This window comes from Pavona decussata, unplaced genomic scaffold (assembly GCF_977016875.1).
Source record: "Pavona decussata unplaced genomic scaffold, jaPavDecu1.1 SCAFFOLD_53, whole genome shotgun sequence".
Taxonomy (NCBI): Eukaryota; Metazoa; Cnidaria; class Anthozoa; order Scleractinia; family Agariciidae; genus Pavona; species Pavona decussata.
In genome coordinates, this window is record NW_028145475.1 from 1,169,393 (window position 1) to 1,195,822 (window position 26,430).

The following is a 26,430-nucleotide window of genomic DNA, read 5'->3' on the forward strand; positions in this document are numbered from 1 at the left end:
TTAAGTTTAAATTTTTTCCGGGGAAGCATGCCGCCGGACCCCTCTAGTTGTGTGACGCTAACGTGTTCGCGAGTTCCGCTTTCTGCGAACAAGAAAAACGGCTGCTTTCTCCAACCTCGTTCCCAGGGTGCTCTCTCTTCTTCCCTCGAAAGGAGGTTTTGTTTACTATTGTGGTTCAAAATCCTCCTCTCCCTTCCGATTGGGCAATTCAGTCATCATAAAATCAGAATCTCGCGAGCCACCGGGAGACGGTCATTCTCGTCCCCAGAGCCCCAACGTTTTTTTTTTTAATTAATGAACGAGTGGCTCTGGGTCCATCCAAAAATATCTTTTTTTTCATTGGCTGTCGAAAACCTGATGCGCTATGAGGTGAAAAATGCTTTGTCTTTACTTCCCATTACTGAGCAATAATAATACTGAGCAATACTGAGCAATAATAATAATAATAATAATAATACTGAGCAAGCGCAATGGTGCGCTACCGGATGTCGTGAAATTCACAACATCCGGTAACGGTTGTTACCAGGGCCTACTCTTCTCGGCCTTTCACTCGATCGAAGGGGCTTGCTTGGTGCTTCACAAGACCTGGTTACACTGGTATCCGATTCGAATCTTAGATTAGCCTGCGTAGCAGTCGTTTCGAATTCTGTTTCCAAGTGCGAAAAGCGATTTTTTTTTTTTTTTGCTCCTGCGCATGCGCAGATTAATCTTTAATCTTAGAACCAATCAGATGCATTCTCGACCCCAGAGCCTCTCGGCTTGACTACGTCATGCGCCAAATGTTCCAAGAAATGAAAGCAAAAGTAAAATATTCTCTCCCTACGTGGCGGTATTTCTCCTTTTCAAGGCAAATTCTGGCTTCTCTTTTGAAAACAACTTCATGATCAGATGAGGAATGGCTATACATGATCATAAGTACATAAATTTCCTTCTGATATGATATCGGTACATACGTCAGGACACTCACTGGCGTATAGCGCTGGCTACAACTAGCAATGGTGACGACATCGTGGAAAGGCAGCAAGAGGAAACAATAGAATCGAAAAATCACCACGGCCAGTTAAACTGAGCACTCATCACGAAGATGACTATGGGTAAGTTTTAATTCGTTTATGGATAAATTCACGCGTGAATTTTGAATGCCTACTGAGTACAACTCCAAAAACAAGATATCTCGTATTTAAGTCAGTGATAAATTAGATTGGCTCCTCTGCAAACTTCCGCTTTGTGGATTTCGCTTTCAGGAAAATCTTTAGATCTCATATCAGTCTGAATATCTTGTATTTTTAAAGGCTGCAATGCTGTGTCTGCCAGGAATCAACATTTTTTCATTTCAATCTCAGTGTTACATGCATTTCCAGTTTCAATCCTTAAACACCACGTTCGTCGTTTCTTTGACTATAAGAAAATATTTCCTTTGTGGGAATTTTACGGTTTTCCTTTTCCTCCCGAAGGACAAAAATGAGTCACGGATACTTTTGAAGCGTAGAGAAAAAAATTTGCTGACCTGATTATATTTGTTGTCTTACTTCTGGTTTTTTGCCGCATTCGTTGCTTGGCGTATCAAAAGCAACCTTTAACCTTTTGGATCTTTTTGTGATTTAACGATATTGCGCTTGAATTTTTTTTACTGAACCAATGGATTATTGAGGTCAAATTGTCTACATTGAATTTCCCATAGCTTTTTTTTTAAAATGTACATCTTTTCTATGAGAGGACGGGCGGAAAAATCTTGATATGCCAGAGATTTTAATTAGTATGGTGACAATAGTCCGTGGTGGGATGTAATAGGGACGAGGAAAATCGACTCCACTCGCCTTCTTGCGCTCTTTTTCCGATAAGAAAAACAGGCTAGTTTTGCCAACGCAAGTACTTTGAACTGGAGAATTTTAGTGTACACTGTACACATTATACTATGGCTGGATTGTTCTTTTCATGGACATCCGACTATGGCGACAGGGCGGTCGCATTATCCAGCCAGAATAGTGGTTTTATTAACAAAATGTTAGATTTAGTTTTAATTATAGTGCTTAACAGTTTAAGCGCCTATCGCGGTTGCATTGTTTTCACTTTGATATGTTCCATTCAAACTTTATCCTCACGATCAATATAAAGTTTACATCTATATATGACTTACATTCCCAGTGGGATTCGTGGCTATAGAATACACCAAACAAAAGCGTACAAAATCGTCGAAGGTATTTTCAATATTAGTTGATGTCAGCTGGTTCTTACTTTAATTCCTGTATCCATAACTTAAACAAAGTGGCTTAAAATGTAGGCTAGACTGAACTCCGATAAAGAAATGGGTTTTGTGGTTCTTTAAGCGAGCAGTGTTATCAAACGCGGAGTTCTTTTCTTTCTTCCTTCTTTTCTTTTTCTTTATCTATGATCCTTGTCGTTAATAAGGTTGCTAATGTTTTCGCTAATTTTCGGTCGACGGGTAGTGAAGTCAGATAGTTTTTCGTGATAATTATAGCCACTGAATTGACAGGGTTGAATAAAGAAATGCGATTAATTTTGTACTGTTTAGAGGGGATCGAATCCTTTTCATGCCAATGAACAGGCACTTGACTAAGTTCTTTAGCGTCCAAGTAGGACTTTAATTACTCAAGACAATTGTTTACAAATCGTGGAAACCAAACAAACCAAACAATTACTTAGTGTCCAAGTGCTCCAATCAAGATTACCGATATTGTGTACTTAAGCTATTTTCAAACACGTACAGGCAAAAACTCGACACCGATTTGCATGAACCACAATAAACCAAGGTTTACAAGTGTCCAAACCACGAGTCGTGCAGACAGAGTTCTTAATTCCTGACACTTTCATACCGGTAGCTAAGCTAAAGGGATGATTTTGATCCTACTAATCGTACGTTTTTGAAGGCGGATTTTGGAACGCTTTCTTGAAATACATTTGCTGGACAAGGTTAAAAAAGCCAAGGAACAAGTACTCCGTGACAGGACAGCATGTCGGCCAAAGCTAGAGCGAGAGACAAAAGTCTCTCGAAGCTCGGCAATCGTATGATATCAACTATGTTAAAGAACGAGAAATTAGCCGAGAAAGAACTCGAGAAAAAGATGAAAGCTCTTAAGGACCTGGAGAGAAAGTCTATGGTGAAAATATGCGAAACATCCCTGGATGTGAAATACGACTATAGACGAAAACGAAACACACAAGATCTGGAGGAACAGCTCGCAGATGATCCATTGAATGTGAGTCTTGGTGGAGAAAGGACATTGCGCTCACCAAGCGTCTCGCGCAGAGGTAGTTTAGTGCCAAGGGCCGCCAAAGAGGATAATTCCAAGGAAACAGAGTCGCCTAGCGCCAACCAAGAGGCTCCTAGCGACGCCACAACGAACCCTGCAATTTTAATCAACAATGAAAGCAAAGAGGATACCGGCTCTGAACAGGACCCAGATAGTAGGCGATCGTCGGTTGGTAGCATACCTGGCACCCCTTCTCCGTGCGCTTCTCCTCGTAGTTCACCCCCTCCAGGAGAAGAAACTGCCATTAATGAAGAAGAAGCTCAGAAATTGCTCAAAGTGTTTTCACAAAGCTCGCGCGGCTCTCAGCGCCGTCGGACGGCGCCTGAAATAACAGACCTGTCACCGAAGCTTCTCATTCAGCTGGCGAAGAGTTCCGCTGAGATGAAGAGGCGAGGGTCGACGCACGACGCGGCAGCCGCGACGAACGGTGAGGAACAATCCGAAGCTACACCGACGGCGTCGTTACATACAAAAAGACGGGGGTCGGCTGCAATTGAATTGCTGCGAGCGAAAGCGGAGCAAGAAAAATCAGAGGAGCCGGCCTCTCCTACTCTAAGAAGAAGGGGTTCAGCGGCTGTCGCAAACTCTTCTGCCGACAGGTTAAACTTTCCCGCAGGTTCTCCTCTTCTTCTCAGAAGAGGGTCTTCCGCTAGCAATAAAAATTCGCTCTCGTTAGAGACAAACGAAGCTCTCTTGAGGGACAAAATCTCGGTGCAAGCTCCATTGTCGCCTCGACTAAAACAGCCTCTTTCACCTTTGTCCGGTAGACGAGGCTCTGGGATGGCAGCGTCTCTTCGCCCCCATTCAGCTCAGCCACCTTCCAGGGATCCAGTTTCGGAACCGATATTACCAGATTTGAAGAGACCTCAGTCGCCTTCTCTGCGGCGTCCTGTGCGTGCGACCTCAGCCTTGAATCGGCCTTCGTCCCCTGCAAGGTCGACATCTCCACTTTCAATGGAAAACGTACAAGGACAATTGCAGTTGGAGGACCTCGGAACGGAGTACGATCTCACTCGGCGCAGAGGATCGAGACCAGGGTCTGCAAGGAGCTGTTACTCCATGCCAGCAGGTGGACTGTATAACCCAGCGGCCCGTCGAGGTTCGGAATTAGTCTCTCAAATCGACTTGAACACATTATCACCGACGTCGCCTCTGAGAAAAGCCTTGCAAGACCCTCAAACAACCTTAAACCCCGCTCAGGCATCTCCTAGCGACTACAGAAGGCATTCGGGCACCGTGGAGGAACTACAGGGTCGAGTAGATGACTTCTTAAAAACCTTGGCAGCAAAAGGAAGCTGATGCACTGTTTACAGCCAAGATCATTGTTAATGAGATATGATAAGCTTCTTCTAGATCTAGAGTGGACTCGCTTGGACTAAAACCAAACTGTTTGCCATTAATCATGACACTGATAACGTGAACGGTAAAGAGAACTAAGGTATACGCAGGAATTGTTTCACATTTCTACTTTAGAACTTTTACGTCTAAGAAAGCTTTCTTTTGTAGTCGAAAAATATAGTTTTCACTCCTTTTTGGTGAGAAAAAAAAAAACAGATAAAAAAAAAGAAGAGATAGAACTACGAATTAAAAACTGCCGTACTAGCTCTTTAGTAACTTTCACTTGAGAAATTCATCCACAAATGCAAACTCAAACGTTTATAGAACCATTAAACCAACTTTCAAATTGAAAGGGCAGTCGTGGCTTCTTGCAAAGGCCACGGGTCTTGTTAATTGTTGTAAAGACATGATATTAAGCCGAACCGAAGAATAAAAAAGAAACTTGGCGTGTCTGCTTTAGGACCTATGTAGTGAGATATTACTTAAAAGGGGATAGATAAGTTGTATATTCAGATTATATACAAATAGATTTTAATCGTCGGTTGTATACGAAAAAAACAACATATTTTTCCTTGTTGTTTAGGGCTCGCAAATCCATTCCTTTTGAATAATAGAATCCTTTCTAGGAACTCGAGCTTGGGTTTGGTAATTACAGCTGTAGCACCGGAACAAGCTGCGTAAACCGGCTTTTCAAACTGGAGTTTGCGTAATCACATTCTTGAAAAAATTCATCAAAGGTTTAAACGTCACATTAGGGTAATCACGGAAAAGCCGATGACGAAAAGCAAAGAGCCTTATGTCGTCGTCCTTCAAAGCCCCCCAATTTTTTCTTTCTTTCAAGATCTGAACACATTGTAAGCTATTCCTCAGGATTGAAGGTCTTTTGTTCAAAGGATGTTTAGAGTTTGAAAAGCAGAACAATTATCGGACTAACGCTGTAGACAAAAATCTTTTAATTGTCCAAGAATTATATCCATGACGTAGTACGAGAATTGTTTGCAACGTAACATGGGCCTCAGTGACGCCAGCAATTTAACTGTAAGCTAAGAACCTTATCTTTTTTCAGTTTATTTTTAGCTGAAAAAGAAAATGGAAGAGATTGGCACTAATAAAGACAACTGAGTTTTAGTGCACTCCTCGGTACACTAAGTTGAAGAAGTGGTGAACCTTGAGTCAATCGAAACTAAATAGTTTTGGGGAGCCGGCAAATTGGAATTTGCTCTGTAGTTCAGCATCGTTTAGTGGACCCTTTAAGTACCCACTCGCTTTTTACACATAAAACCTTTGACGCAACTGATTTCGGTTCCCAAAGTTCGCAGTAAGTTTTGATCTCTCTGACGACCATCCACTAATCGAAGAGCCTGCAGAGTACTGGTGAGACATGTGATTCGAGCAGTTACCACTAAAGAGGTCACTGAAATTGAGAAAAACATGTTACCAACAAAATACAGACCATTGTGGAATCTTCCACTTTGGGTGACGCAAAACCTGAAACTATCCGTGCAACGTTGCTGCTGTCAAGAGTCAGGTCCTAAATTTGATCCAAGTAAGTGTCCCCTCAACGTGAAAATAAACTGTACAAGCACTTTTTGTTACGTAGCTACACTTTCCATACATGCATCGAAAATCAATTGAAATGCGAATAAATCAAACTGATTGCAGGGTTGGTGTGGAAAAAGAAGGGAAAATTAATTTGGTGGCCGATATTTCGAGAAGTAGAACTTATCATAGAAATAGGGGCAAGGGTTAAAAAGAGAGAAATAATGGCTTCTAAAATTTAAACGAAGAGGGGACCAGGGGATCCAAGGCTGCTGAGGCTGGATCCACGGCGCAAGATTGTGCCCAACTAAATCGGCTGCGGCTTGTGTCGAGGCCAGACACGATTTTACGCGTTCTTCTTCGGATATGTTGCATCACAACAACTTCTGCGGTAGACTAACACGCTGTTGCATGCAACGTCGACTGGCGTTGCATTCAATATCGCATGCAATATAACGCCGTGTGTCCCGTTCTAAGTTGAACTTGCCGATTAATTTTTGACCAAAAACCCTGAAATCTTGTTTTGCAACTGATACAAACAACTATCGACCCAAAACTCGTCCTCTGCCTCTTACGCAGTCGAGAACGCGGTACGCTTGGAGTTGTGGGATACCCGATTGGACGGATAAAGACGCTGATCATCAGGATTGCTGGCTCTTGCAAGCGCGCGATCAGGCGGAGTTTCAGTTACCGAATCGGACTTTGATTATTATTGTTTCAAGGTGAGGCCATCGATTTTGTCGTTGATTCAAAGAACATTCCGAAGGTTGTACCATTTTCCACTAGCAAGGTAAGAAGTTGGCGTGTTATAATTTTCCTTTAAAGAGTCAACAACATGCATTTTTTTTTTAGACTGGAAAACAAATTTTTTCTAGTGGATTTGCTTGTTAATCAATATTCGGGCGATTCTGTATCCATACATATTCGTTGCGTCTTAAATTGCAAAATTAAAACCAATTTTTTTTCCACGGAAAAGATCGCGCTTCAATTGTTCATTCAAATCCTTTAGGTATCTGTAGTTTTGAATATCGCCGGCGGTCGTTCAGCTGGTCGCAGAACTTCGCTTATTATCCGGAAAAAGCTAAGCTGACCGGCTTATGTGGAATCCAACCGATTGCAGATGATCTTAGATTGAAATCTGCGCGAAAAAAAATTGGAGTTTGAAAATGCGGTTAACGATTTTTTTCTCACCGAAAAAAAAAGGGGGGGTTTGAACAAACAGAACAAAGGAAAAGCAAAATATATTTTTAGACAACAGCTTTCAAAAATTTAATCGCTGATGTTTTTTGTGTTTCAACATTACGCCAACATCTTCGACCATTTTTCTGGTGCAAAGGTGTCTTGTTTTAGTATATTTTAATTTTGCGTGACCATATAACATGTTTTGCGCCTCAGAATAAATGCGTGTCAATTGACTTCTTCATCGGTACAAAACAAAAACAAAAAAAAAAAAAAAAAAGAAGAAGAAAGCAAGGAAATTTACACTTTAGCTAAAATTCCTGCTGGGAAGGTAAAGAGAGCAAAGTCCAGTTTATGTTCGCGTGAATTTTATGATAATTTACTTTGCGGATGTGCATGCATCACTTACGAGATCTATGAATTATAAATCAACCAATGGTACAAAAGACTCAAAAACACAATCAGCTCGTTTTAATCATCACGGATTCCTAATTGTCACGTCTTGACACCGAATCCAATCAACACACGCACGAAAGTAAGATTCTTCGCCTTAATGCTTTCATTTTTTACGCTTTTAAACACTGGATGTTTATTGTGTGCAAGGGAGTTCCGTTTGCTTTCAATTCCGAATTACAAAGATGAAAGTAATGGGGGAGTAGCTTAGGAAATGCAAATCAATATTTAAGTTACTGACTTGACTTAAAGAAGCGAAAAGAAGACAAGTAAACTTCATTTTCTTGGCAGTCAAACATTAATTTCATCGAAAGTGAATACGATTAGGGGAAAGTGCGCCATCTGTTCTGTACTGCAACTGTAAATATTTTCTAACTAGAGCACCCTCCAATTTCTTTTTGCTTACTGAAATTGCGACAAGCCAAAAAAAAAAAAAAAAACTACAATAATTTGCTGCTTTTCAGTTTTACCTTTACACAGCCGTCCACTCCGGCTAACGAAAAAAAAAATGGAAGGCAGGTCGCCGTGAACAGGCTATTTAACACTTTCGCCCTTAACGTGGTCGAAAAAACAATTGCAAAGCAGCAACAATCCTACCGATTGTGTTGAAATTCGAGAAACCTCAGTGTTCCAACAGCTTCTTTTAACGAGTACGTATACGACGCAGTAGTTTTCATTTGAAAGGTCACAATTTCGCCGGGATTTCAACTGCAGACCAGCAGTTAAACCACCTTGTACACACAGAAGTGAACTGTTCAACAGTTATTCGAATAGCCACACTTAGGATTTTGTCCACAGACACAAAAACGAGAACTATATGTTACCCAATCGCTTCAGTTTGCCCCTGTATTCTTAAAAGCACTGAGTTGAAATTGTCACGGGCATATACATGTCACTTGTATCTTTTCCCGTTCTAGCCTCACTTTGTTAGGTCATGAAATTATCAGTCTAAACAGAGATCTACGCTGTGACGATCCATCGGTACTGAGTCAACACTGGTACCAGTTAAAATGTTGGCTAATTTACCAGCTTTGTCAGAACTGAACTAGTTTGCAACCAATTTCTCCTCCAGAGGAAAAAGAAATAGGGTGGGGCAATCGCTATTTTGACTGGGACCACAAAACAGTCGGTTTTTTTTTTATTCAAAAAAAAAAAAAAAAGAAATTCATCGGGGACCGGGAGATGAAAATCGGCGAAAGCGCGAACTCTTTTAGCGTCTTTCCGTTGGCACTACCCGATCTCAACTTTCCATTCCCTGGCTCCAGACATTCGTTTGAAGACAGGCCGCGTGTTCTTAAGACGCACAAATGCAAAAAGCACGGACTGTTATGCAGTCTATTTTGATCTTACGTTGAGGTAATGATTCCCCGTCTAAGCCGAGAGCATGCCTGCAGGCAGGCCACGACTAAGGTTTTTTCAAAATACTGAGAGAAATTGGAAACGCCCTTCTCTTGTCTCATTACTTTGCGAAGCTTATGCACATTATAGGATATCTGACTCGCTGTGTGCAAACCGACGTGTGTATTTGTAATGTATTGTTTACACATGAATGAAGACATTTACTGTACATTAATATTTACTCATTGGTGCTGAGAGACATTCAAATTGCTTGCTTTCAGTTTTCGTTTTACTCGACGAAGCAATTATTTAACAGAATAATTTAGGATGAATTAAGTTTACAAATGTTCTCAAACTGATAACGAGCAAGCTCGATCGACTCCGTCAGCGAATAGCCTAACACCATACATGTCTAGTTTCCACCAGTTAACTGATCCATTGTGTTATTTGGTAATCCCAGAATAATTCCTTGCTTGCAACATTTCAGTACGTTGTTGAGCGTGCATGCGAGGAGAATTAAGACTCTTAGGAAGAGGTTTAGCTTTTTCGAGATGTATACCCAAATTTTCGGAACTTACATTAAATTAAGGAATGATTAATATTTAAAGTTGTAACAAGTGAGAACACATCTTAGTCAAGTGCGTATTTTACATTTTCTATTGTTGCGGAAACTCCGTACCCTTACTAAACGTAGTTTGAAGGTTATCCTCAGTTACCCGAACAAGCCAAACGAAATGAAGACGAAAAAAAACTTCACAACAACAAAAAGTAGGGAAGCTAAAAACCAAGCTGTGAAAAGTGAGCAGGTGACGCACCCTCTTACATGGGTGTGGTCGATTTGACCTGACCCTCAGCACCCCAGAAGTAAAAAAGTGTCCTCGCTTAACATCTCCTCGTTCTTTCGAAAGTAAATATTCACCAACGCCTAAGTTTAAAATAGGGCTTGCGGAATTTATCTAACAAGCTAAAGTCTGGTGTTAGGGCACATCTTTCATTTTCATTATCGTGCTCGTAAAAACGTGCCCTTCAGGGAGAGATATAAAGCTTATGATCCTGATCAAATAAAATTAATACTCTTTGTTTACCGACGTTGTTTAACATACGCTCCAAATTCTACTGGAAAGTGAGGACCACACAAGACGGGGAAATTTTCAACAATATTATGTCGGATAGTGTTTGGTAGAATGTAACTGTGTTTGTAAGGAGCACCGCGACAAGTGCAAATAGGACATCTACATTTTTCCCGTGTTTCATCCTCCAATATTATGTTGCATTCTCAAATTTCTTATTGTAATGTTTTTTTTTTTTTGTTTTCGTTTTCTACGTTGTTTCTTTGGTTATTTTGCTCAAGCCATAAACGCCTTTTGCCTTTGGGTCAGTTTCTGAAATACCCTGAGGAGGAGATACCGTGCCTTTTGAATTCGAAGTAATGAAATAATATATTTCTTTTTTTTTTTTGTATTATTTGCCATACAAATTACACTTTCTTGAAGTCTTCCGTTCTCTTCTTTTTGCCGGTAAAGAAGGTCGTTCGAGTTTCGTACTTTTTTTCTTTCGCTCCCAGAGAAAATTACCACTCCTATGCTTGACCTATAGACAACTCAACGTACAAATTATAGTTGGCGTGACGAATTAACTGATTGTGATAATTTGAATACACCTGATTTGTCTTCGCAGAATTATTGTCCTGGGTTCGCTTTTCCGAAACCATATTCAAAATTACTTTGGTTTACTCTTGTGCGACTTGAAAAGTTCGGTAGTAAGGTGAAGCTTCTTTTCAAACCGTGGGCCTAATAAAACGGTGACACTTTACCAAGGCGTGACAATCTGTTAACAGTCTGTTAGCATTTTTCATTGCCGTCAAGCGACATGAGCAATTATTGATTTGGCGCTATATGAGAATTTACTCTTTATTCTTTTGAACGAAAAGAGATGTTTCTTTAGTTAATCGGGTCTGTGGAGTTCTGCAGTTCGTTAATACGTGGAAGGAAGCAATAAATGTTATAACAGAAATGATCTCAAGTTTGCATTGAAAATAATTGTCTAGACTACGAGTTGCCCACTGGACACTGGATTTTTTCCAGCGAGTTGGGTTGCTTCGGTGAAATGATGCAATGAGCGCAATGTTTGTGTTGTGAAAATCTTGAAGAAGAAAAAAAATAGAAAAATTGCGTTCAGAAAAAAAAAAAATATATATATATATATATTGTTGTTTCATTATTATGTAGCATGTTCATTTACCATTTACCGTACAAAAGAAATTATTGTTTTTCTTAATTTTCAAAGTTGAGGGATTATGAAATGGGGAAGGTTGTTCACGTGTCATCCATGCGCCTTTGTTTACATTCAATAGTCGGCCAAAGGCCAGTCTCGGACGCGGACTTATCAACCAATTGCAGTCGAGTTATCGCCCTCCCTGATAAATATTTAACCGTATTAACTTGAAGTTTTCCCGCGCGTCAAAGGTTTCTCACATGCGTTGGTTTCTTGGCGGAAGCGGTTCATTGTTTTGAATCTCGTTTTTCGCTCACAGTAAGTCTTATAATTGTTTATTTCTTCGCCAAGACCTTGAACTTTCAAGAATCGGCAAATTGTAGAATCTTTGTTTTGAAGTTCTTATCAGCTGAAAGAAGTTGCCGTAAATTCGATGTCGTAAATTCGATGTGTGTTTGCGTGTCACGACACGTGGAAACCAGTCCATTCACACAAGAAAGAAACCTCGTGCACTGCTAACTATCACTTTTCATCCGCAGAAGTCAAAGAAACCTTGGTCATAAGACTTGGCACCGTCTGGAGGAATTCCAACGATCGATCTAGTTTCAAATGGCGACCAAAGAGGATGAAGCGGCCGCCTCTCAGCCACTGACCGGCGCTGAAAAGGAGAGCAACGGAGAAGCTCTGCCGGCTGTCGAGGACAACAAAGTTGTGGGTCTGAAAAAGGAAGTTACCCTTATAAATGGCATCGCGCTTGTTGTTGGAGTTATCATCGGCTCCGGTATTTTCATCTCTCCGAAAGGAGTGCTCGCCCGTGCTGAATCCGTCGGAATGAGTTTGGTTGTTTGGGCTGGATGTGGTGTCCTTGCGTTGTTAGGATCTCTGTGCTACTGCGAAATGGGTACCATGATCCCTAAATCTGGCGCCGAGTACTCGTATCTGTACGAAGCCTTTGGTGCTCTTCCCGCTTTCCTTTACAGTTGGACCTTGGCGCTGATCATTCGGCCATCTTCTCTTAGTGTTGTGGCGCTAACGTTCGCGCGGTATGTAAGCCAACCGTTCTTCCCTGACTGCGAGATCAGCCCGATACCGGTTCGAAAAATTCTGGCGGCGACATGTCTCGGTAAGTGATACGACGAGTTTGTTTTGCGTGTTCCATTGTGAAATTTCTGAAACTCCCGAAAGCATCGTATGTTGTTGTGGCTTTTTAATCACGTGTGCTTTTTTGTGGTCAGATTGATTGTGAATAGAATTTTTTTCAAAACTGCAAAATCAAGTTTTGAATTTGTACGTCAATTATACTTTAGCGATGGCGGCATCCCCAAAGCGAGGTATCATGCCATTGAACGTATTTTATTTTGGAGTCTCAGAAACTGATGTTCCCTTCTTTGTGTTTACATCGGAGCGGCAAAGCTTTTGCTTTCAAATCCTTATTGCATCAGCTCCACAACGTGGCCGAGAGAGTAATTTGCATAAGTTATCAGAGACTTTATCTATTGAAGGGTGGCAACATTCTTTGTTTAGGAAGGATTTGCCGTCTGTAATTGAGTTGATTGTTCACCGCCTAGAAATTTCAGCGGGAAAACGATTTTCGGATAAAATAAACCTTGACTAAGTTTAAATTTTTAGTTCTAAAGTTTCTGGGATCACTTTTGCAGTAGGCAAATAAATTTAAAAGCATTACAAAAATACTTTTCAGTGGGGCACATAAAAAGATTCAGTATAAATTCAGATCAATAATGCTAATTTAATTGTAGCATGATTAATAAATTGTTAATTAATGTTAAAGCTTATATTTTGGCCAAGAATTTTTATGTTTGGGTGTTGGTTTCCATCTGCACCTTTTACTTCCCTTATCACATGAAAAATTCTTGAGTCAAGTAGGTTATAGCACAGGGTAATAAAGGTTACATGTATTGCATATTTGTTTGGTGAACCCCATGGGTAACAGATCAGGGTGGGACTAGCAGACCAAGAAATACTTGTTCAACCTATCTAACATGCACCAACAAGTTGCCAAATTTCACAATAATTGTCTGTAACTAAACCTCTCTAAAGTGAACAGATAGAGAGCTGTTTCCAGTGCTGACTACACTCGACTATATTCTTACTCAACTAATGTGTAAGGGTGGTACCTCTTTATTTACTGCACATATGTGCTGCACATCTTATCAATGGCTGTCTGAATAAAAAAAATTGGGGTCACGCATTTTTCAGAGATTTTTAAGCTTCAATGTGGGAAAAATACCATACATTGTTACATTGATATAAATAATAATTATTGTTACCTCTGAAAAATGCGTGGTTACCACCAATTTTTTTCTTGGATTCCAGTAGCCTTTGCTAAGATCTCCTTTTCCTGCATAGTAAAGAACTGAGCAAAAATACTCCTGTGTTTGGAGGCAATATCCTTAACTGTATTTTGCACGTACAGCATTTCAAAATAATTACCACCCATGAAAAATAGATGACACAATTTTGGCAATTTCTACACCAAAAGGAATAATGTGGAGGTTTAAAGTGAAACCTTTACTTTTCATCTTAGCTTGTTAAATTTTGTGGCAAGATCTAGGTATAAGTTTAGGTGGCATCTTCTGAGTCTAGAGCAACTGGACTAACAAGTATAAATTTCAAATAACATTTGCAATTTTGCAGCATGAAAAATCATTGGCATATTTGTCCACATTTGGCCAACACTCCAGTAATATTGTTGGAAATGAAAATTTACTGTACCATATAAAACAGTCAATTAAAAGCTATATTGAAGAGCAGATCATTATTTTGTTGGTGTGAAGATTTCAGTTAATGTAGTATCACTCAATATATTGCTTTGGTAAACCACATCATAAACATTTTGAGACCAAATATAGGAAAGAGCTTTGAATTAACCCTTTAACCCCTAATATCAGAAAACAAATTTTCCTATCTTGTTCCCATACTTTTCTTATAAAGGTACAGTCTGGGGAGAAGTTATTGAAATATCAAGAAAATTCATCTTGGGTGAACATATCCTTAATTCTCATGACCTCAGGAGTTGAATAAGCATTGATATTACAAGGAGAAATTTGATACTAATCACTGTTAGAAAAATTGATTATGCCCACCTGTACTTACCATATCATGGTATTGCTGTTGAGTGGGAGTTGAATTGATATCAGCGGCAAGTTTCTGCCCTTTGGAAGAATGTCTGCAGGTTGTCTATAGCTGTAGTGTTTGATTATGCATGCCTGTACTTATCATATTCCAATGTATTTGAATTGATATAAGTAAGTTTTCAACCCTTTGGAAGAATGTCTGCAGGTGTTAATTCATGCTAATTTTCTGCCCTTCCTTCTAGTCAGCACACCTGAAAATAAAACTGTTGAAAAAAATGTGAAGTAGACAATAATTGTCTCTTTATCAATTTACTCCTTTACTTGTCACTATACCATTCTCAGTTTAAGACACCAAGCACAGCTATGCTTATGTTCAACTTACTTTTGTCAGCAATGTTGTAATTTAAGCATTCCCCCTTCTTAGTGGGCAATGCCATCTTATTCCACATGTTCAAAATACTGTCCTTAGTTTATTCATGTATCATCGTCGGTTACGTGAAGTGAATTTTAGTGTTTTTTATTTCCAGCTCTTACCATGTTCATAAACTGCGCAAGTGTGAGGTGGGCGACTCGTATCCAAGACACCTTTACCTTTGGAAAGTTAATTGCACTTGCAATTCTGATTGTTATTGGTCTCATTGAACTTGGTTCAGGTAAGAGTTTAGTCAGATTAAATCTGACAAAGGGCTAATACTCAAAACGTCAGCACCCTAATCCCTTTTGTAGGCCAAATGACCTAATCAACTCTGTTGAAAAACCAAACATTCAACTCTAGTACGGACCCTTAGTTTTGACTTTTCATAATTGATTGTTTAAAGGATAAAGTATGTCCTCTTTCGTGACTTTTCTGCTGTCTTTAACCCTTCCCTAAGTGGTTATGTGCATTTTTTTTCTGAAACCACACGATAGAATAATTGTTTTTGGGTAACTAGATGGCATGATTTCTAAATAAAAGATCTGTTAAAAATGGCCAGAGTAAAACCATGTTTTTTATTTCAGGTAACGTCCAGAATTTCAAGGGTTCTTTTGACGGCACCACATCAAACTTGGCAAACATTGGACTGGCCTTCTACTCTGGTCTATGGGCGTATGATGGATGGTATGTTGACATGTCAAAGTTGTTTTTGTATAAAATGGAAAATCTTTTTAGTTCAATTATTCTACCAAAGCATTTGGTAGATACAGTGTTAGAGTCAAACAATAACATGAATGTACCAAACAAGGCTACTACAATCATGGACAAAACTTGTTAAGAAAACTGTGAATTTTGCGCACATATTTCAATCTACCTTAAAGAAGACACTGCCTGGAGAGAAGCAAACCTTAACCCCCCCCCCCCCCCCCCCCCCCCATCCTAACTCAATGTTGCTTCGAAGGCCTGACGATAAACCAGCCTTTTTTTTCAGCGGCAGATTTCAAAATTAAGCTTATGTACATCTTATACCAACAATTTGAAATCCCCCCCCCCCCATCCTTTGGGACCTTTAGTTATTCAGCTTCTTCTGTTCAACAGAACACTGTAGTTCATTGCCAACTTTCAATATCTGTTTAGTCCAAAAAACTACTTGACAAATGAACCACGAGTTTGCTGCTATATTGAACACAACACACAATTCTGCCTAAGCAATGAAGAGGGCACATGAATGATGATGCGGGTGCATAAAAAATTTCAAAGTCAAGTACAAGTGCACAATGGCTCAATATTCCTGTGCTATTTCAGAACAGACACCCATTGTTTTTAAACATTCCCCAAATTGAAATCTCCACTCATTTTGTGTGGTATTCACTGTCACGACTGGAAGTGATATAATTCATGTTTTTGGATTGTCCAAAGACAGTTTCTTCATGTTTGACTATCAGCATCCCACATGGATAAAACTTGATGAAGCAACTAAATAGTTGAGTCATATCGTCTTCCTACTAGGTTATGTTTATTAGTTTATTTGTTTGGATTGACAAAACGCTGAGTTTGTTATTGTTGTGTTTTACAGGAACAGCTTAAATTTTGTCACAGAGGAAATGAAGAATCCAGGAAGGTATTAAACATTATCTAACAGTAGTTTGCCGAATATTGCATTAAATATTAACCGCAATTTATGTGATATGTGGGAGGCAGTGTCATTGCTCTGAATCCACAACAGAGTAGGCACGATTTCTGCTGCTCCCTCGGGTCTTGTTTCCTCCCAGAGAAGAGACAACTGGACTCGTCTCTTTGGGGGTGAGCGTGGGCTCACTTCCCGAACAGTGGGTGGTAATCGAGTCTACAACAGATTTGCCAATTTGTGATGGGTGAAAGACAAAAACAACACAGTGATTGGATACTGGTTTGAATAATTAGCAATATACATGACTTCTTCCCCTTAGAAGAGCCTTATTTTTTTCCCATATTTTACTTTGCCAGTGGGCTGCAATTTTTTGATGAAGTTCCTCAGTCTGAGAACAACAATTACAACACTTATTTAGCTAGTATGTAAATGATTACAGTGGAACTGCCCAGCAAATAGTAATTGCTGTTCTTGGCAGGTCACCCGTAAGATGAGTAAATAAATAAATAAATGGCTTAATAAAATGAGGAGAACCACAATATACATGTATGCTTATGATGAAGATATAAAAGATAGAAAGAACACAATATTTCAAGGACCGAGGATGGCCTTTAGAATAGCAGGGCCTCTCAGGAGTGACCCCTTCCCTTTATTAGCTCCTTTACAAGTTCTTGTTTGCATTCTTGTTCGCATTGTCTAAGGGATGGAATGTTGGTGAAAGTACTTGCCTTGTTCATCCAGTCATTGTTTCTTTGATTTGAATTCTGGACTCTGTGTCAGTTGTGTTTTGTGTTTGCGAGTAGGTTTCCATCCTGCTTTGACAGATTACTTTAATTTCTTAAGTTTTCCTCCATCCACAGGAAACGTAAGTTTCCATTTGATGTGTAACGTGAAAGTTGCTACTTTTTTCAGTCGATGAGTGTGACGTGTTACTCTTCTCTAGTAAAGTTATTGTAGTTGTCTTGTAAACAAGTACCTCTTCTGATCCCAAGAATTCAGATCAAATTTTTGGTGATTTTGTTACATTATTCAGGGATCTGCCTCGAGCTCTCATGATTGGAATCCCACTTGTTACCATTGTGTACCTGCTGACTAACATTGGTTATATTGCTGTAGTGGGAGGAGAGGGAATTTTGAACTCAGGGGCTGTTGCTATGGTGAGCTACACATACTATATAAACTAAGGTAGCCTGCTTTACGTACACTAAGGTGAAGCAAGGTTGTTGTTTTAGTTTATCACATGCATCTTGACAATCATTAAACCATCGGCAACTGGGTCCTTCTGCATTGTACTGACCCTTTTGCCTTGTTTGTGTGGAGAAGAATATTTGACTGCAGGTTCATTCATGTTAACAGTTATTTTGGGAACATTTTTACAGTGTATGTGGTACCCCTTTTAAAAAGATGGAACATTCGAAGCCCTCTTTTAATGCTTCATCAGTGCTTCATCAGTGCTGTCATTAAAGAGTTAATTGAAAGTCAAGTATGAAGCCTTGAAACCAATTGGTGTTAGTGGTAAACAGTACTGTGCTTGGAGCAGTTGTTGTTAAAACCCTGCAGTATTCGGCAGGTTGGTTCTGATCTATTTTTCTGAAGACCTTCAAGACAGATGTGCCTTTATTTTGGCCACCACTCTCCAATGTTAAGTTAAAATGTTACACACTTTGCAATGTGAGAATATCGTGAATGTTTTTAATCTTTAGGTGGTTGGAGACTTAAAGATGGGTCCTGTCAGTTGGTTCATCCCCATCTTTGTTGCATGCTCAACCTTTGGCTGTGTGAATGGACTGGCTTTCAGTGGTGCAAGGTGAGTTTTCCTAAAGTACTCTGCCAGCAAAGAAAGGGCTACACTAGTTAGTAGCCAGCCCACAGTTTTAATTTATCCCTTAGCAGGGATCAGCATCACATTTCTCATTGTGATAACATCAAATTGTTTATTCAAGCCCTGAGGTCATGAGAATTAAGGATATGATCATCCAAGGTGAATTTTCTTGATATTGTAATAACTTCTACCTAGTACTTCTATAAGGAAAGTATGGGGACGAGTTAGGAGAATTTGTTCTTTGACATTAGAGGTTAAAGGGTTAAGTGGTTAAAGTGCACCTAACCTCAAAATGTTTTTTTCTCTTAAATAAATCTTTACACCTGTTCGAAACATATTGCGCTATTTAGCGCCTTTTTATAACCAAATCTTGACTTTTTATAGGCTGTAAAAGTTACAAAATCTAGCCATCATCTGTCCCATGACCGAGCTAGTAAGGGGCATGGGTCTATTCCTGAATTTACGTCACAAACTGATTTGCATTGTATTAAGTCTTTGTGAAAATGCATGCAAAGCAGTTTGTGACGTAAATTCAGGAATAGACCCATGCCCCTTACTAGCTCGGTCATGGGACAGATGATGGCTAGATTTCATAACTTTTACAGCCTATAAAAAGTCAAGATTTGGTTGAAAAAAGGTGCAAAAAGGCTCAATGTGTTTGGAACAGGTGCAAAGATTTATTTAAGCGAAAAAAATTTTGGGGTTAGGTGCACTTTAAGTGGTTAAACTGATGAGTGCATTTTAGGAAGTCCCTCTTGGCTAGGGAACTTGTCCACCAGGAGTTCTAACAGACATTTTAAAAAAATTGCACTGTACAAATCAGTATGTCAATTCTTGGATGGTGCTTAAAAAATCTGGCTTTCATCAGTAAGAACACATGAATGGAACAAAATTGTCTGTTTTCCTGGTTTTCAGAAAGTTGAGGCAACCTTAAAAGGTACATTATCCCTAAATTTCTGGAAATTTCTGTTCTGTAAATATTTGATTGTTCTTGCAGAATAAATTGCTGACAGGCAATTTAGCTTTACTGGCATTAGTCACCACATTTATAATTAACTGTTTTGAAATTTGTTGCCAGGTTGGTTTATGTCTCTGCTCGTAACGGTCACATGCCAAAGGTTCTTGCCATGGTCCACAGGAGTTGCAACACTCCCATGCCTTCTATTATCTTCTTGGTAAGCAACATATTATGAACATCAGGAAATTAATCATCTTTTGATTATGCAACATTTGGACATATATAACGACAATTGAAAGGCTCAGTGGAAGAATGGCACAAGTGATAATACAAATTTCTCCAAAAAAATACTCTTCTAAAGTTAGCCTATAATTGTTTATGATGTTAGAATTTTACTTTGGCTGTAAACAGAGATGGAAGGAAATCAGTTTTCAGGCTGAAGTCCTAGGCTTGTTGGGTAAATTCAAGCCCACAAATCAGCATGTAAAATATGGAACTGTGCAGGCATGCCAAATAGAGTGAATTTAGAGAAATTTGGATTCCAAGTTCAAATAAACCCTTATGCTTGTTTTCCATAAAGCCCTTTAATTATTTAATGGGCTCCGAGTAGTTTCCATCACCTTAAGCTAGCTGTTTCAAAAATAGTCTTAATAACTGTTGTTACTGCCTCTTGCAACTAGCAGGCCTGTTAGTCTGGTGCACAGTGAATGGTTGGCTGTTTGTTCATGCTTTAGCATGTGTATATCGATTATAAAACGTGTGGGAAGTTTGGAGAACATGAGAGAAGCGTAAGAGCTCTGAGCAACTCTACCTTCTTGGGTTCTCTCCAAATTTCCCAAGTATGTTAACTTTACCTGGTTAAAATATTAACAGTACTTATAATAATTCTTTTCACCAACACGTTTGTATCCCATTACAGCATGTAATCGCCATGATCATGTTGATTCCCGACTCCAGTGAATTCAGCACCCTTGTCAACTACTTCAGCTTCGCAGCATGGCTGTCGTACTTTGCAGTCTTTATGGCCCTGCTTTACCTGAGGTGGAAACGTCCTAATGCAGACAGACCGTACAAGGTACTTGCGTGTATAGACTTTATGCATAAATGGCAGCCGATTTATTATTCTTTTCAATTTTTGTTAATTAGCCCTCATTTTAGAGTAAAAATGCTAATGAATTTCACACGTGCTAACAAGGCTGGTAAGGCTAATTTCCATGACAATAAAATAATCATTTAGTGGCCAATATTTATGAACGAGTGTTATAAAATTTTAAATCCACTTTTTTCAACGCTGTGAAGGTAAATAAATGCTATTAATCCCATCTTGAACGTGGGACTAAGTGCAAAGCTTTTCATACAAAAATTAGTTTTGTTTCCATATGAATAATATCTAATTTTCATATTACTATATTTTCTTAATTTATAATAATTAGTAATTTCTAATAATAGTATTGTTTTCTTTGCACAGGTTTGGTTGATAGTTCCCATAATCATTTCCCTAGCAGCACTGTATCTGTTGATCACTCCCTTCTGGCAGGAACCTGTTGAAAACACTATGGCACTCGTCTTCATCCTTTGTGGTATACCTGTTTACATCATATTTGTTTGGTGGGACAAGACGAGGCATGCTTGTGACGACTTCTGTGGTAAGTGTCCTCTAAAGATTGAAGTTATTTATTCCCTCTTGGTTGGCTGTGATACAGGTATCTAAAGCTTTTCAAACTGGCTTAGTCTGGGCAGCTGAAAACACTTAATCCACCAACCATATATCAGCAAATGAGTTAACAATATATACTGATCATACATGAATGGAATGTTTGGAAAGGATGCTTATAAATTTACCATTAACAAAACAATTCATGAAACTCTGGTTGGGATGCAAATGACTTCTTGGGTTGTGCCAGTGGAAAATTTCCAAGAGAAATGAAATGTTTTAAGAGGTGGATGTTCAAACCCAGATGCTTGAGATCTGGAATTGTCTGCACAGGGGCATTTCACTCAGATGTACATAGTAACAACGACAACATAGGAAAGTGTGTAAGGGTGGGCTGATACCACTTTTTTTTTTTTACAAAATGATTAAATATGGGTACGATTTTTACCAATATTTGGCATTTTTCTCTATATTGATACCATTATTCTGACATCACCTACACTCTAAAACGTCTCTTAATGGCCAGTATAGACATTAAACAACAAAAATAAAAACAACAAAAACAAAACAAAACAACAACCATAGCTAATTGAGGGACTGGTTGGGAAACCTTGCCATGAAAACAATGGTGCTGCAATTTATGTCGGAAGGGCCGCGACCCTGCGCAATCGTTTGTTTTAACGTTCACACCACAGTTGAATATCTTAACAAAAACGTTTCGATTGGTCAGTTGCTCTAACACAGTCCAAATTCTATTGTTGTTTGTGCAGGGTCAAGGCCAAAAAGGCAAACAAAAACATACAACAAAGAAGTTTGTCACGTTTCATAACCATTGCCTCTAATTAATTAACTATGCAACAACAACAACAAAAAACAGCCATAGCAACAGTGTTTCAACTTTAATTTTTGTGATACTTCGAGCACAGTCAACAGCACATACACAGATGGTAAAATATCTGTTTCTGGCACTAAACAACCCTAAAAAAAGAGACCAAACTCACCCTGTCTCCCTGTAATTACAGCCCAGTGGTCAGCGGGTAGTGCCTGACTAATGTGCGCACAAGGGTGTAAGTTCCTGGGTACATTGCTTCCCAGTTTCCTTGTTGCTTGTTAAATGTGTCGTGAGATCTGGCGTTTAAATTCAAGCTTAATTAACCTGAACCCTTTCCTATTAACTTTCAGGACGATTTACCTACAACGCACAGAAGCTGTTCAACATTTCTCTGGCAGAGGCACAAGAGGCACCGGAAGAAACTCTTTTTGAAGACTAACCTCTTCACATCCATCCGTTCACTCATCTACTACCGGTACCTTCAACACCCTTTAAAGAAGGCCCTCTTTGGACTGGTATTGACTTAAAATAGGCAAAGTTATATCCATAATTGGGAAACACGTGCTGTGTGGCACTTGTACAAACAAAGAAGTATTTCTAGGTGATCAATGTGCAAAAAATGGTTGAAGAAAAATCCATGCATTTTGGGCTTAGCCCTCATTTAGTGAACTAACTTGACATTGGTCCATTGAAGAAGGGCTAAGCCTGAAACGTATGGATTTTTCTTGGCACACTGATTTTCGTATCACCTAGAGAAACTTCTTTAAAGTTATATCCAGTAGTTTTGTCGATATGTGATACAGCGTTAGGCAGATATTTAGGGTGCATTCTTTGGGACAACTCTGGCTATGTTTATTCCAGTTCTGTTACAGAATAGACAATATCAGCTTCCAAAAGTATGCAGTTGCGTGTATTCTGTTGACCTGAAAACCTTCCCTTCTCTTGTTCTGAATAAACTGTACCATGTTCACACTGCTATCAGGAACACTACGAAACTGTTCATTCTGAAAACAGTAGGTCCCAAAAGAACATGAATACTGTATTCCGTGAATAGTTCCAAAAGAATGCACCCTTAGTAGAAACTGTGATATAAGCTACATGTAAGAGATTCATGTCAGATTTGATGAGGTGTGTTCTGAGAGGGTGTTGATTGTGTCTTAGTAAGAGAAGAGAGAATTAGGTCCAAAACTTGAAACCTAATGTAATATTTTAATTCATAAGCTCTCAAAAGTTTCATTCATTGAACATCCTGAATTGTTGGTCATATACTCTTCTGTACTTTGGACTAGAGAGATGCTGTCTTTCCTACTGGTGTCCCTTGTCCGGGATGATCAGAGGAGTTAGTAGATGATTAACATTTCAAGCTAATTTACAGACGTATTCATTTGCAAATGATACAAACTAGCTGTTATTATTTTTTTTCTTGTGTACCCTCTACTAACTTATAACATAATTCTATGGTTAGAACTTTTAACGTTTACCACTGTAGTACTGTTATTAATATATCCAGCATAACTTATTTTTATCCAAGTAAAGGTTCTCACTGGGGCTGGGGCTATGGCTAAGGAGATACCAGAAATCCCTGTAAGCATGGGAAAATGTTGGCAGTGAATCATTTTGATCAGAACATCATGGGTCAGTTGTTAAAAGACAGTTTAGATGGTGTTTAACAAAACCACATTCTAAGCCATTTTCAATTTTGCCAACAATCATATCTAAACATTGTCTGCTGTTGACAGTAACAAGAAGGCTTGCATCCCAGACTAGAAAACTATTTATATACTTAAAATAAACCAGTTATAAACAGATTTGGAGGCCCACTGATTGTCCTAAGCCGCGGCCTAAGTTAGACTCTGTTTAATTAACTGGCCCCATAAGTTTATTATTTTTGCTAGTTTTAAGCTTAAAGTAAGACTTTACTAATTCTCTATTTTTTTCTATGGCTTATAATAATATATTATAATTATTTATTGATTATTATTTTTTAATTAGGATTATTATTTATGCATCCAGTGCCTTCAGCTTCAATATGAATATGGGCATTCCCTCTATTTACATCTGTTCATTGTTGTAGTGGGAACTTTTACACTTGTAGTTTACAATTTGGTCTGTGGTTTGACATGTGCACACAAAAGGAAACTCAATTAATAGTTCAAAAATGAGTTCAATAATTATCGTTGAAAACTTCTTTTCTGCATGAGTGTGTAATAACCACAGATTGTTAGTAACAAGTGTAAATGATTAACTAAATTGGCCCCTGGTTAGCAGAAAACTGAAGCTGAAATACTCTGTGATAGATATCCTTTTCTCAAGTTATGTTTTAAAGTCTTAGTGTCATTGCAAGTTTGAATTTCATCAAGAATGCATTCCTCTTTATCACAAAAGCCCATCATCAGAATAGATGCTATACGTGACTATTTATATTATAAAGAAGTGTTTTAGCAAGACCTAATTTTAATTACATAAACCAAAATTAGTCTGTCTTGATATTTGCCAAACACATAGACATCATCTCATGGAATGAATATTCACTTTCGCATACAGAAGTGGTTGTTATATTGTGACTTAGGCACATTCATGCAATTATTTCCTTTACTCTTTTTGAATCTTTCATTGTAGTAACAATGAAATTGGTACTTATTTTATTATGTAGTTTAGTCTAGGCTTAATTTACCAATAAAATAGGAAGTTAATAGCAATATTTGTCTTTAATTGTAATTATGTTATAGTAAGTTATTAGTGAGTTAGTGATTAGTAAGGAGATTTTGCTAGTAGGTGATGAGGATTTATCTTAGTAAATTAACAACAAATTAGAACTTGCAGTTAGATGATAAATGCCTTGGTTTATTCGTTTAGCCCCAATATTATTAAAGGGAAAGCTATGCTACATAAATTAGGAGAAGAAAAACTGCGCAGGTTATAGGTAGGGTTAGGGAGTTTAATAAGTATTCAGAGACCTTTAGAAGTAGGGAAAAACCTTTAACGGTGTTCACTTGAGACAACCAAACCTTATACAACGTGGCGAATGCATGATTCTGCTGAATTATTCTTGTTGATAACTTTTGGTTAGAAAATGGAAAGTATGATAAAGTAAGAGTTTTTGTAAAGTTTGTCAGGTCTCATCCTGGTAGGTTTTTGAAGAAAGGAAAGATTTATGCTATGTAGCAGCATTTTGTTAATGTAAACTTAAAATAATGTATGCACGCGTCTGCAAGGTGGTGTTGTCATGCAGTTATGTCCTGTCGAGTATTCAAAATTCAGACTTTATAGCAGTCAAAATAAAACGTAATCCATTAGTAGTTAAATGGCTACAATATACAGTGAGCCATTTTCTTATGATAATCGTAAGCAATACATTGTCTTCAGGGGCCTGTTTTTGAAAAGTCGTAAGGACAATTGGGATGCAAGTTGAGTTTTCTCTCGGGGAAATTACCAGCAGCGAGGATAATAGGAAATTCAAGAAACCCCTAAGAAGTCTTGGGGAGTTTCCAGGGAGGTTTATTAACACACACACAGTTAAGTTATCAGGACTATATCAGAAACGGGCCCCGGACCTTAAAAATTAGCCATTGTATCTTACATTAACCAATCAACACAGATGAAAGATGATTTGTTCAAGTGTCTCCCTAGTTCTGATTGGTTGGTTAATAACATCAGTATCGCCAAACAGCTTGGCTTTGTGTTGACTTTGGAACAGTTATCGAAATAGCGCCATGTTTAACTTTAAATAATGTACAATTGATCCATGTTATGTATATAATCAAGCTAAGCTTTATGTTGTGTTTGATAAAGCCTTAAATGTAATGAAATATCATTTGTGATTAGTATGCAAAGCTGCTTAAATGTTTAATAAATCTGTGTTGATCTGATAACGTGGTCAGGCGTGTTTACAATTCCGACGATTTCAAGTGTTGATTAAACAGCAGAGAAAATCTACATACTTGGTGTGGGTCCAGGGGGGCTCCAGGTGCGGCTTGGTTTTCCTAACTCTCACCGTATTTCAGACCAGACCAAAATATGTAATTTTTCCGGTACCCTTTTCAGACTTCATACCCATTTTTAGACCTGGGCTCGGATGGGAGTTCTCAGCAGTCATTCCCTGTTTTCGAAGGATTTTCTCTGGCTCTCTTTGTGTTCTCTATCCTCAGTAAACTGTCTTCACCTGAGTGACCCAATATAGCGCTAGCTCGAGAAAATCGTTCGTAACGCAAGAATGGTTGCAGAAAACTCAAACTTGTCCAGGTCTCGAGAATCCACACTCGTTTCTGACTTTCGGACCAAAATGGTTAAAAAAAAAAAAAAAAAAAAAATGATACCCTTTGGCGCTGCACATACCTATTATAGCTTATGTAGGGGGTACCCCAGCCCCGATGTCCAAGACAGACCCGTACACATTTTCTGGCGGAATAAGGGTTATTGTCACGTGAAAGAAAATAGCTTAGTAGGTTGCTAAGCTTTTTTTTTTTAAACAAGGAGCTAATTCTTCTATGCACTGTACAAGTGGTGTGAAAGGTTTACCTACACGTACAGCAAACGTAGTAACAAAAACCACGGAGAATCCTAGATACGGAGCTTCCCTTTGTTTCTCCCCTGACCCATCCCTCCCCCTCCCTCCCCCCCCCCCCCGAAACCCAAGAACAACATTTTCCGGGGTGAACTTGGTGCAATATAGTCACGCCCTTGATACTGGT

The 26,430-nt window shown here is 38.8% G+C and overlaps 2 protein-coding genes across 4 annotated transcripts; both read left to right on the top strand.

The window, feature by feature from the left end:
* Positions 1–806: 806 nt before the first annotated feature.
* LOC146480350 (b(0,+)-type amino acid transporter 1-like) lies at positions 807–25,611 on the top strand. Of its 3 annotated transcripts, none has more exons than XM_085109512.1 (11): positions 807–1,094; positions 11,873–12,456; positions 14,956–15,081; positions 15,428–15,527; positions 16,420–16,464; positions 17,507–17,630; positions 18,177–18,280; positions 19,374–19,470; positions 20,173–20,328; positions 20,722–20,899; positions 22,090–25,611. In XM_085109512.1, exons 2-11 carry the CDS (start codon positions 11,943–11,945, stop codon positions 22,176–22,178), a joined length of 1,533 nt encoding a protein of 510 aa, XP_084965638.1. In that variant the 5' UTR covers positions 807–1,094; positions 11,873–11,942; the 3' UTR covers positions 22,179–25,611. The 3 variants fall into 3 exon arrangements, with proteins under 3 accessions (XP_084965638.1, XP_084965639.1, XP_084965637.1); XM_085109513.1 differs by lacking the exon at positions 807–1,094 and adding an exon at positions 6,832–6,939; XM_085109511.1 differs by lacking the exon at positions 807–1,094 and adding an exon at positions 11,499–11,651.
* Positions 2,458–5,718, top strand: LOC146480351 (uncharacterized). Its single transcript, XM_085109313.1, has one exon. It carries the CDS (start codon positions 2,973–2,975, stop codon positions 4,569–4,571), a length of 1,599 nt encoding a protein of 532 aa, XP_084965439.1. The 5' UTR covers positions 2,458–2,972; the 3' UTR covers positions 4,572–5,718.
* Positions 25,612–26,430: the final 819 nt, after the last annotated feature.